This window comes from Megascapheus bottae, chromosome 9 (assembly GCF_031878675.1).
Source record: "Megascapheus bottae isolate mThoBot1 chromosome 9, mThoBot2.hap1, whole genome shotgun sequence".
NCBI lineage: Eukaryota > Metazoa > Chordata > Mammalia > Rodentia > Geomyidae > Megascapheus > Megascapheus bottae.
The window spans coordinates 30,650,723-30,664,082 of record NC_143517.1 but is presented as its reverse complement, the minus strand read 5'-3'; the positions used below and the strand labels follow the sequence as shown (position 1 = coordinate 30,664,082).

Sequence of the window (13,360 nt, the reverse complement as noted above, 5' to 3'; positions counted from 1 at the left end):
CTTTGTTAACAACACAGTAAATGATTGGCATATTGTCCTAAACTAGTAGCAGTAAACTCCATGGCTCAGGTGGATTATGTTACCGCTGAGACAGCCAATGATATAAAATTTACAGATCTCACATGAAGATAATAGGGTACCTATCATGAGAGAAAGCTTTGTGGAAGAGCTGGTATGCAGCAGAGTGGATTTTCAAGTTGAGTTTGACTGATGGTTGAGATTTTAGAGAAGTACAGGGAAGTGTTAGGCAACTGGTTGGGTTCTTGGTTTAAATTAGGTAAGTGAGCTATCTTGAATGTCACCCTGAATAAGGGTGGCTGAAATTGAGTAGTTTTTCTTTCAAAATGTGGTCTCACAAGTTGTCACCAGAAAAAGCCAAAATTCTACACCCTTACTAGGTGAAAAGAACTAAGAATTTAGGATTAAACAGAAATTAACATGGGCTGGATTTTTTTTTTTTTTTTTTTTTGCCAGTCTTGGGGCTTGACCTCAGGGCCTGGGCACTGTCCTTGGGCTTTCTCAAGGCTAGCGTTCCGTCACTTGATTCACACCACCACTACTTCTGGCCTTTTCTGTATTTGTGGTACTGAGGAATTGAACCCAAGGCTTTGAGCATGCTAGGTAAGCACTGTACCTCTAGGCCACACTTAATTAGGCAAAATAATATTTGAGTTTGCCACCACTGAAAATTTCAAGTGTTATAGCGAAATTTCTGAATGCTACTTAGATAAACCTAAAAAGTGTGTAGGTATACTTTTTCCAAAGGATTTGAGAATAGTGAAATATGGTGAATGGTTTAGGAATGTCATGTTTATCATGTGAATCTTTAAACAAAAAGAGAAAGTGAATTCTATATACCCATCTGTGATACCCCACAGCCATTTCTTTTGCTTCCAAAACAAATACAAGTCCATTATCACAAATGGAAAGTTAACAAGAATTCTCTATATTGCCTAATATCAAAAGCCCTATTAAAATGTTTTCATACGTCTAGTCTTACACTTTTTAAAGCTAGAGCCAGAGATCATATGTTGCATTTAACTGAGTTTAGTCAATAGTTTAGTTGATATTAATCTAAAACAGTTTTGTCTTTTTTCTTTTTGCAAAACTGACACTTTGGAAAGGCTAATCGAGTTTCCTGCCTTTGTCCATCCCTCATTTCAGATTAGTCTGATGGACCATACTTTGAGAACGGTTCATTCATACTTCAGGGACAGTTAATGATACAAATATTAGATCTTTTTTGCCCTTTCATATTCCTATTTTAGATCTGTAACTTTTGTATTTTGCAACATTTTGTAAGCTCTTTCCATCTGTAACCCCTTGCTTTATGTTCAAATTACCTTTGTAATACTTTACATTTGTCTTCATTTGTGAGGTGTTTTTCTTTTTTAAAGTTTTTACTCAATTTCAGTCAGCAGCATTTCAAATCATCGTCCACTTCTGAGTTTTTTAATTTCTAAGTTGGATTTTCTCAAAGATGCCATTTTTATAAACTCAAATTAGCATATTGTGCTAGGATCTTTACTTCTCAAGTGCTGTGGATTAAATCCTGGAATGGGCACATGCAATTAAGTGCTCTACTACAGATATACTCATCTCTTTTCTCACTTTTAAAAGTGACTTAAATGTAATTTTTTTTTTTTTTTGGCCAGTCCTGGGCTTGAGCTCAGGGCCTGAGCACTGTCCTTGGATTTTCTCAATGCTAGAGCTCTACCACTTGAGCCTCAGCACCACTTCCGGCTTTTTTCTATATGTGGTACCGAGGAATTGAACCCAGGTCTTCATGCATGCTAGGCAAGCACTTTAACCGCTAGGCCAAACTCCCGGCCCTTAAATGTAATTTTTTAGAGGTATTTCTTTTATTACCAGCAAGACTAGGTGATCAATGGAAGGTTATAACTAGGGGTTCAGTAGGAAAAAAAATCTCGGGCTGTGGGCACATCATGCTGGTAAAGTGAATACTTAGCATATACGAGGTCCTATGTTCAATTTCTAGCACACATACACAAAATTATGTGTATAAAAGGATCTTCTGATATTTTGTGGAACTTAAAAAATTATTTTGAGATTAGATTCACAAAAAAATTTCAAAAGGATTCACAGAGGTTGTTTGCACCCTTATTCCAGTTTGCTCTCTATAGTTAACATCCTAACTATGCTACAACAAATACCAAATCAGGAAACATACTGGTGCGGTACACCTATATAATTCATATTTTAAGTTGTACATGCTCTGTTATTTTATCACATAAACTTTTATACTGGCCACCAGAGTCTCAAAAGATCCCTAGTGCTTAAGTGAGTTGTCACTGTCTCACCCTCGTCATGCTTGGCTCTGACAGCCACTGATCTGTTCTCTACAATTTTGTCATTTCATTTCAAGAATGTTGTGGAGTCATTGTTGTCACTTTTTGAGGTTGTCCTTTTCTATTCAGCTACTGAAATCCCATAATCTCATTAGTAATTCTTGATATTGACTGCTATTTCACTGGATATACTACTTTAACCATCCATGCAAGTGTATTTTTTCTTCAGTAAATCTGTTGTGAAACTATTGGGAATATCTTCCCAAATTCTGATCTGGTCCTTTCTAAGTACCTCTTTGTTTTGACTTCTCAATAGACTGATTTATATTGGTTCTTGGTGTTTCCTAGTTAAGGTGAGACCCACTCCTGAGAATGAACATTTTGGCTCCATTAAATTCTTGTATTTCTTTCTTTTTTGGTCATCAGTCATGGGGCTTGAACTCTGGGCCTGGGCTCTGTCCCTGAGTTCTTCAGCTCAAGGCTACCACCCTACCCTTGAGCCACAGTCCCACTTGCTGTCTTTAGTGTCCAGGCTGGCTTTGAACTGTGATCCTCAGATCTCAGCCTCCTGAGTAGTTGGATTACAGGCATGAACCACCGTGCCTGTATTCTTGTATAATTTCTGTGTAACTGACTGTCCTTGTGTATACTCCTGAGCTAGCTGATGGTTGAGCAGCCTTAATACTTTTCTGCATACATGTGTGCAAATTTATAATATCTTCTCTATGTATTACAAACATAGGCAATGGACACTATACAGTGTCCAGGCTAGTCTTGAATTCTCAATCTTGCCTCAGCCTCTGAGCATAATCAGCAGGTGTGCACCACTCCTTTCTTTCTTCAAGGATAAAAGAAACTTGTGTTTATATATCCCTCCCACCCGTCCCCCCTTGCTGAACACTGACCCTGGAACCTGTGCATCCTAGGCAAAAAAGCTGTTCTGTTTTTGCAGTGCTCCAGATTGAACTTGTTCTCACCTTTGTTCTTTTCCCCCCAGTTAGGGCTGGGAACTGAACCCATGTCCTCATACCTGCTATCCATGTGTTCTCCCACTGAGCTACAGTTCCAGTCCTCTTGTTCTCACTTCTGGATGGCATAATTTTCCCACTAAAGTTTTTAGTCATTGCTTATAGTGACCTAGCTATTGATACTGTAAACATGACTTTGCAGATCACTCTTCTCATTACCAAACTAAACGTGGTTAAACAAAAAAACCACTCACCTCATGTCATGGAGTTGTGAGATCCGAGAGAAAGCTTTTTTTATGTAAAAAATTTATAATGAGCACTGGTAAGTACTTTTTAAAAATCCTGTTAATATCTGAACATCTTTGCTAAATTTGGGACCAGAAAATTTCACAGTTCATGAGACATCAATTTTGGACTTTGACCAAACTTTGCTTATATTAAGTACAACAGATTTAAGAAAAATAGGGATGTTATAAGAAAAATTTTATTTTCTCATTCACATAATTCAACAAGAGACTTCTGTTTTGCTTCTGTAATATTCATTAGAACATTAGGACTCAACCTACATGTGGCATAAATTTACTTAGAAAGTGTCAGGGCAGGAACTGTAAGTGGACAGCAAGCTGACCTTGGGCTTTCTTTCATGAGGCCCCATACCAGAGTGTAAACAGTATCCATATTGTGCTCTAAACAACCAACATCTCCCCAAGCTCAGGGTCTCTATAAAGGCCAGGCAGTTGTAAAAGTTTTCTCACTCAGGGAGAATCCTAATTATAGAGCTTCCTATTATGTATTTGGAGGCTTATTTTTTTTTTTCCTCCAGATACACTTTATCAGGGTCACTTTTAACCTTGCATAGAAGCAAGGTTGCCTGGTAATGAACATACCATCTTATCTAGTTTTCAGGTAAAGAAGTTCTAGGCATTTAAAGACATTGTGAACCATGTTTTGTGAATATGATTACCTCCACTGTTCAGTGAAGATACAAATCAATGCGCTTGTAGCTTTTCCTGGAGAACAGACTGACCAGATAGATGAAATTGTGTTAAGCATGTAACCAGAGTTCCTATGCTTATGATATGAGTAGTGGGAATGTAACCAAAATGCAGTATGAGCGCCTCCCTGTCCTCTTATTTCCTCATGAATTATATTTAAGCACAATATCTTTATTGCTAGTCTAGCTCAGAAGAGGGCTTGAAGGAAGATGATAAAGTGAGAGGAGTGGACTAGATTTCTCTTGGGCTTTTGACTGCATTCAGTAAATGACAGCCTTTTTGTAGGTTTGCTTTTTATGTAATTAGATATGGAAATGGGAAGGAATAGCCTTTAGAAATCAGAAAAATGATGTAGACTCTATATAGAGCCTTACTTGATTTACTGCAACTTCATACAAGAAGGACCTACCCTAAATTCCTGAGGATCATTTTTTTCAATTTTTTCTGCAAAAGTGTTAGTCTAACATACCTTCACCAGTTGATATATGACTTCTGTGGTAAGTAAATTCATATAGCTAGGTGCTACTTGTTTTATGAAATAATTTAAGCAGTCCTTTGAAGACTATTGGATAACCTGTTAAATATTACAAGAAAATTTCTTTGAGCTTGAAAGTGGAAAGTTTGTAATTAGGATCTGAGAAAGGACTCTACTCAACCAAGTGTATCATCACTGCCTTTATTCCATCTTTACTATGAATTATGAATAAAAATGCAGGGCAATCTAAAATATGTAGAAAAATAAAATTTTGGCAAAACAAAAACTAGTGTTTAGAAATTAAGTTGTATACTAGTATTTTCTGTATGCACCCAGTGAAATATTTACAGGTACCATTCTAAGAAGTCATTTCCTAGTTAGAAAAAAAAATTAAGTCAATGAAATTTATAGTGCCAACTGGAAGCATGATATAAATGGAAATTGTAATTTTTATATTACTTGGGAAGGCCATTTTGCTAAAACCAGCACTATCATTCACATCAGATTTTATTTGTATGTACATATTTGTAGTTTATCAAATACTCTTATAATGAAAAATGTATTATTTGGACAAGATTAATTATAAAATTGGGGACAGGAGAAACAGATTTTTTATGCTCATTTAAGGAAATAGAATTTTCATGAATCTGACAGAAAATAGGCTACTTAAACACTAATGGAAAGTCTTTAGTCTATTTGGTTAATGTTTATGTAACTTTTCAACCCATCTCTTTTTATTCAATCTTTTTATAAACCCAAAGCTTGAACACAAAGAAAAGTGGTGAAGTCCACATTACTGTTTTTTATGTTCCTAAATGTCAAACTATCAATTTATTACTAGTAGATCTGAAGAACATCACATTGAAAAAGAAACAAGTACAGAAATTCCTGATTCTTTAAAATTCCATAAATACCTAATATCCCAAAGAAACATATAAACAAATCTCTACATTGCTCAATGAGTTCTTCCCAATCACTAATAGTTATTTGATTGAGTACATGAGCTCCATGTAAGTTAAGAGTCATTCATTACTTTAACTGTTATTACTGATAGAGCAAAGAGGGAGTTTTTCAACTATTCATTTAAAACAAATTGGCAGGTTCAAGCACCTGTCTTCATAAAAGCCAGCAGCATTTTTAATATAGTCAGGTAAGATTTGGCATAAGCCCTTAATACCTTCCTGAACAGCCATGCAACTAAACATCCCTAGGGGTTGTTACCTAAGAGAGATGACCATGGGACAATTTGCACTTTCCCCTGGACATCAGAAAAGGTGAAGCAAATCATACCTTTAGGAAGGGATGGCTGGCACATTTAATACATTTGGAGCTCTATAAAACTAGAGCCACTATTATATATGTTTATATAGATATATACTTATTATTTTTTAATAAAGTCTTGCTTGCTTCAAAATTTAAGGATGATTTTTTTCCTGGTCAGTCATTTCAAGGGAAAAATAAATAAAAGTAGAAAACGATGAACTGTTTTGCATATTTCTGTGGAAGAATGGAAAACATTTATACTTTGAGAGGTTCAGAAAATTCACTGTACAGAATGAACAGCTTATATACACTATCTGTGCAATTTTTCTTGGCTGGGCATTTAAATATAAGAGCTCCTCCAAGACAAGAAGCCACATTCATTCTTGTCCAAATCCCTCTGTCTCTTCTATTGCAAAAAGAAGTTTTTCCTTTAGTTGTTCATAACTCTTATATGGTGGTAGATCCAAGCGATTAAAACTGAACAAAAACAAAAACAAAATCAGGTGTTTTCAATAAAACAAACTAAAGAGATTCATACAATATTTTAAATATAGCATTATTTAAATCATACTGAAAAGCTGAATGGAGTGGGCTATATATGTAAACTTTTACCAAAAATATTCTAAAATTTACAATTACATTATATAACATAGCCACGTTTCTATGATGAATCTATTTGAATGTAAGAAAAGAAGAAGTGGCACTGTGGCTCAAGTGAGGTAGCCTTAAGCTGAAAAGCTCAGGCACAGTGCCCAGGCCCAGAGTTCAAGCCCCACAAAGGAGGAAAAAAAAAAAAAAGAACCAGGAAAGTTGAAAATGAAACAGCAGATTGAAACTGCTTTGGTTGAACCATACTGTTTGTGTTTTATAGAATTTAAACACAATAATGGTAGCAATTAAAACTATATGCTTCAAAAAGAGCTGCGTCAGGAAGGTCTCACAGTGATACTGACTGACTAGGAAAATAATTTCATTTTCAATACAGTATTATACCAAGAGAATTTTTATGCTTCCTCACGTAATACTGCACAAGAGACCTTGCTAAAAGACTCAGTTGCTGAGCCCCTCTCCAAATTTTGCTGCTTCCAGCTGCTACGGATATATAAGAGGTTGAGGTCGGCCAGTGCTCTTTTTTCTTTTTTTTTTTTTTGCCCCATTCCTGGGCTTGGGTTCAGGGCCTGAGCACTGTCCTTGGGCTTTCTCAAGGCTAGAGCTCTACCTATTGAGCCTCAGCATCACTTCTGGCTTTTTTTTTATGTATGTGGTGTTGAGAAATCGAACCCAGGTCTTCATGCATGCTAGGCAAGCACTCTACCACTAGGCCAAACTCCTGGCCCCAATGTTCTTTAGTACTGCCTCTTATCTCCTAATCTTGTGCTAGCATAATTTTCTCTGTAACTATGCTCTCGGCTCTATTTGGTCTAAAATATCCTTTTCTGCCTATTAAAGTCTTATTCTTCAGAGCAAATGCTACAATATCTTCTAAGAGAATCATAAGGAGAATCAACTAATCTCCTACCCACACTTCCTTTTTTTGGTGGTGTGGTTTTGAACTTGAAATTGATGTTTACAAAGTCATATGCTCCAGCACTAGAACTCCACCCCCACCTTTGACTTTCACTTTTTATTATGACTGACTGGATTTCCCACTAGACATTAAAGTACACAGAGGCAAGCTGGATGTGGTGGCTCATGCCTGTAATCTTAGCTACAATCTTAGCTGAAATCTGAGGATCAAGGTTCAAAGCTAGACCGGGCACAAAAGGACCTGAGACTCTCATCTCCAGTTACCTTCTAGAAAATGAGAAATGGGGCTTGGCTCAAGGGTAGGGCAGTAGCCTTGAGCTAAAGAGCTCAGGGACAGCACCTAGGCCCAGAATTCAAGCCTCAGATTTCCTGCTAGTGGAGGATATACAGTTCAGCTTGTGCCATCAAATTTGCTACTTCAACTTTGTCATTTAAAAACAGACAAGACTGGCCAATACATTTTCCTTGTGATATAAGGAAACAATAGGCTATGGCTTATGAATTGTACTTAGTTTCAGAAAAGCTTAAAACTGCCCCCGAAGTAGAGCACTGCATGAAGGATGATAGCAAAAACTATGCTAATTCCTCTAAGAATAATATTGGCTTATTTCATCACAGATCAGACAACTGCTTCCCTTACTGTTAAAAATTAAACCCCAGCTAGCCACCTTTGGCTCATACCAATAATCCTAGTCACTCATGAGGCTAGAATTTAAGGACTGTGGTTTGAAGCCACAGGGGCCTGAGATACTTTTCTCCAATTAACCAGCAAAAAGCTCGAAATGGTGGCTCAAGTGGTAGAGCAATAGTCTTGACTGAAAGAAACTCAGTACAGCACCTGTGTACTCAGATCAAGCACGTGTGTCTGCACACACATGCACAAAAATCCCAAATGCTATGCTCCAACTGAAATAATTCCAACTGCTGATTTCTTAAATTTATTTCCTTATTTTACTTTTTTCATAGTCTGCAGTTTCCTATAGTCTGCTGACCTGTGGTTGTGCTTTTGTCCACTCGTAAGTTTTGGCAGGTGGCTCACAGTCCTCAATTCCTTCTCCCTTTACCACTGTTGTCCCTCTACTATCTTTACTTATATACCCCAGAATTATAACTTGAAACATCAGGACATCCCTAATCTGTAAACTTTGTTCTTTGACTACTATCCTCTACTGCTTGTTCACTGAAAATGCCAGACTACTAACTTGTTACTCTTTCATTATCCTATCAGGTCCTCATCTTTTTATCTACAGACCATCATTATTTTTGAGATCATAGTTTATCGTTATAATAATAACTACATATAATTTTAAATGTTGTTGCTTGAAACTAATCAAAATTTAAATTCTAAGTAAATTCAGGCTTTTTTTTTCTTTACACATCGACAATTTCTGGGGCAATCAAGTAGATGATCTTTTTTGTTGTTAAGTTTTTGGTTTCAGTACAATAGCTTAAATGCAGAGCCTCAGTGTTATCCCTTAGCTTTCTGCTTAGGGCTGGCACTCTACCATCTAGGCTATGTTCCACATCCAGCTTTTTGCTGGTTAATTAGTGTCTCATGGGGCTTTCTTGCCCAGGTTGGCTTCAAATAACAACCCTCAGATCTTAGCCTCCTGAGTAGGTAGGATTGTGTCAACCGCCAACATCCTTATCATTTTAAATAGTAAATCCAAGTGAGCAATCACAGGGTTTCAGCCCCGCTTCTCTGCTTAATACCTGTCTCTTCTCTTAAAGCCCTCCCAATGCTTTTTCTCTAAAACATTAAGCAACCTTCTACTCTGAGAATACAGAAAGTACACAGTTGGTAACTTTTCCTACTACAAAACTTATAACCTTTCTCCCTTACCGCAACAATTTTACTCTATTGATTTCTCACTTGAGTCCACAGGTTCTTTAAATATATTTGGTCACAAGAAACAAAAATATCTTTTGTTTATTTGAGTTCTATTGATATAAACAAAAATGCAATTTTAAAAATATTAATGTTGTCAGGTGCTGGTGGTTCACTCCTGTAATCCAAGCTACTCAATAGGCTGAGATCTGAAGATCATGGTTCAAAGCCAGTCCAGGTATGGAAGTCTGTGAGACTTTTATCTCTAGTTAGAGATAGAAAAAGCCAGAAGTGGCACTGTGGCTGAGATTGCTAGCCTTGAGCAAAATGAAGTGCAGGGATAGTGCCCAGGCCCCACAGTTCAAGTCCTAGGATTGGCAAAAACAAACAAAAAACTAATGTTGATATAAACATGAAAAAACAGCTATTTTCAAAAACCAGTGAAGTACATTTATTGTTTAATATGCAGTTAAACAGAAGATATTTTGTGCTACTATCCTACCCCTTGAGTGCCAGTTCCAATTTTCTAGTGAGATAAGTCTCACAGTCTTTAGTGCCTGGGTTGCTTTGAACTGCGATCTTCAGATTATAGGCGTGAGCCACTGCGCCTGGCTTGTTTTATAATTCTTGAATTATAAGTATATGAAAATCTAGACTAATTATATGAAAAATTGCAATCCTCAGACCTTAGCCTCCTGAGTAGCTAGAATCACAGGACTGCATAAGTAGTCAGAAAATGGAGATGCACTCATCATCTTTTCAGATAATGGTTAATTTTTTTTTAATTTAGCTACATTAAATTTGACAATGTTATGCACAGTAAGGATTCTGATATCATACCAAAGATAACTTTTTGTTATAATAAATTCATTGATATCTTTTATACTTTAAGTGCATCTTCTATCCACTCATGATATTGTAATATCATGCATTTGTCATTAAAAATGTTGGCTTAGCTTACTAAGTTATATTTCTAGATGTTGATATACTTAGTTATAACAGAAAAACATCACCATTATTAATCTTTTTTTTTTTTTCTGTCAACCACGGGACTTAAACTCTGGGCCTAGGCATTGTCCCTGAGCTCTTCAGCCCAAGGCTACTACCCTACCCCTTGAGCCAAGGTGCCCCCTTCAGTTTCCTAATGGTTAACTGGAGCTAAGAGTCTCACAGACTTTCATGCCTCAGCTGGCTTTGAACCTTGATCCTCAGCTGGCTTTGAACCTTGATCCTCAGATCTCAGCCTCCTAAATAGCTAGGATTACAGGCTTAAGCCACTACAGCTGGCACCATTATTCTTATCAGTAAAATCCTGGGAAACAGGTTCACAATGACACAGAAATTTTCCAAACTTCTAATTTTTGCTTTAAATTTCAACTTTTAGCTGAGCATAGTGATGTATGCCTATAGATCCAGCACTCAGAAGACTAGAGCAGAAGGATCAGGGATTCGAGGATGGCTTGAGCTAGCTCAACAATAAACAGAGTTCAAAAAATAAATAGTCACTTATTTTTCTTGATGTGACAAGTTTACTTCATTACTTAACAAAAAGAAGGTAAAATACCTAGGTGAACAAGCATAGTTTTTCATTCTTTCATGTAAAAATAGTGTTTCATTAAAAAGCAGGTCAATTTAGCCTTTCAACTGAAGCAAATGCCCAATATACCATTCTTTGGTGTACACAAATGTCATAGGCAAACATTTCTTCACATAGAATATTAGGAAGACATATCTTCTAACTTTGAAATCTAATATACTTCATTATTTTCGGGTGCTTTTTTTTTTTTTTGTGGCCAGTCCTGGGGCTTGAACTTAGGGCCTGAGCACTATCCTTGCGCTTTCTCAAGGCTAGAGCTCTACCACTTGAGCCACAGCACCACTTCCTCAGTATGTGGTACCGAAGAATCGAACCCAGGTCTTTGTGCATGCTAGGCAAGCACTCTACCACTAGGCCAAACTTCCAGCTTTTCTGCTGCTTTATAAAGATAGTCTTCAACAAATACAGCTTTCCTTCTTCTTACAAATGGGTCAGTGTCATAACTTCTGTGAAAACCTCCTTCAAGTTTTAGCCCCTATTGCTTTTTCACCTTATAAATTTCAAAATAATAAAATCTAGATAATGGATCAAGATACAAATAGTTCCAACTTCCAGAAAGAACCATATATCTCTGAGCCTACACTTCTCACTAGAATTAACAGAACATTTCTGTGACTATTCATTCTTACATCAATCCCTTCTCTACACTATTGCCAGATGACATTTCTTGAATCTCTATTTGTTATTTAAAACTCATCAAAAACATCAAATTTTCCTTATATAGAGAACACAAATTCCTTATAACAGGCAATAAGTGTCTACATAATTTAGCCCCTACCTATGTTATCTTTCCCTATTCTCTAACTCACCAAAGTCTAATGATACTAATCATCATTTATTTCCTTGAATAATTATTCTTACTTCAGGTTTTTTGTTTATTCCAGTATTTTTTTTTTTTTGCCAGTCCTGGGCTTGGGCTCAGGGCTTGAGCACTGTCCTTGGACTTTCTCAAGGCTAGCACTCTACCACTTGAGCCTCAGCACCACTTCTGGCTTTTTGCTATGTATGTGGTACCAAGGAATCGAACCCGGGTCTTCGTGCATGCTAGGCAAGCACTCTACCACTAGGCCAAACTCCCAGCCCATGTTTACTCCAGTATTTCTATTCAAAGAATGCTCTTCTATTTCTTCCCTATAGCATACCATTATTCTACTCAAGTTAAACATTATCCCTTCCAAGAAATTTCCCTCACCATCTGAAGTTGTTTCCTTGTCATAGCACTTTATTTCCAGTTGTCATTTGTGCCCTACCAGGGAGTGATAAATTCATAAAAGGCAGGAATTGCTTTATATATATTTGGTACTATAAATATTTAGTAGTATTTCTCAAGCAATTCTTTGCGCTCTCACTCGGCCTCTTTCTCAGATAACAAACTTAACACTTGAGCCACACCACCATTCTTGAGGACCTTAAAAAAGACTCTGTTTTGGACTCTTAAACTTACCATGTATGGCTTCTTGGTAACCATGTGTCTTTGCCAACTTTTTCAATACAAAACTTTTGAGGCCCATTGCTTCCTAAACCAGGAAAAAAAATAGTAATATTTATCTGGTCCTTTAAATTCTTGGTTTTGACAACTCATTACATAGCAGAACATACTGTACAGATGATACAGAATAAACCAAAGAAGAGGTTCATAATATAAGTTGCTTCCACATGGAGACAAAATACATCTGTGGGAAGACAGCTATTTCTTTCGAGTCATACTACCTTCCCTAGGGAACAAAGCCATGGCCATTTCAGCAATATTAGGAAATAGTGATTTTTATCGTACAAAGTCTTTGGATATTAATCATCATGTTTATTTCTTATGGCTGGAACCTTACATAAAGCTCCACAAATAATCCCAAAGTTCAAGTCTATCAGATATAGATATCTCTTGAGGCTATTAATACAACAAAATAATCAAGAAACTGTAATAGAAAAGCAATTACCCATGAGCTCGGCAAATCCTCCTAGAGGTAAACGGCAGGTTCCAGTGACAAACTGCAACAGTCGCATTCTTACTTCATTGTCTGTCTCTTTGACGAACTATGTAACAAAAACAAATGTACTTTAAGTTTTTAAAATGTATGCTAAATTCTATTAAGTGAAGTAAGCCAAACTCAAAGGAACTTAGGCTCAATGGTTTCCCTCATTTGTCATAATCAGTAGAAACCTTGGGCTCTCCTAGCAGAGATTTGCAATAGAGCAAAACCTTGATACAAAAAGGCCATATAGTAGGACGCTAAATGAAAGGATCTCTAGAAACATAAGCCATATAATGAATGATTGTTGTTCTTAAGGTCTATGTTATCTCTCATCTCTTTTGTTGTCCCTTGGTTATCTCATATTGTTACAGTATCTCACTTTGTTACTTGATATATTGGATATATTTGTATTTGGTTATTTGAAATTG

The 13,360-nt window shown here is 36.6% G+C and overlaps 1 protein-coding gene across 5 annotated transcripts in view; it reads right to left on the bottom strand.

Moving 5' to 3' along the window:
- Positions 1-3,739: 3,739 nt before the first annotated feature.
- The window catches only part of Wwp1 (WW domain containing E3 ubiquitin protein ligase 1), an 85,215-nt gene continuing 75,594 nt past the window's right edge, over positions 3,740-13,360 (bottom strand). For all 5 annotated transcript variants that reach the window (XM_090339022.1, XM_090339018.1, XM_090339020.1 and 2 more), the window contains 3 exons: positions 12,897-12,993; positions 12,407-12,479; positions 3,740-6,487 (listed from right to left, as the gene is read on the bottom strand). In XM_090339022.1, the coding sequence (XP_090195148.1) occupies positions 6,388-6,487; positions 12,407-12,479; positions 12,897-12,993 (270 nt within the window). In that variant the 3' untranslated portion in view covers positions 3,740-6,387. The remainder of the gene's footprint in view (positions 6,488-12,406; positions 12,480-12,896; positions 12,994-13,360) is intronic.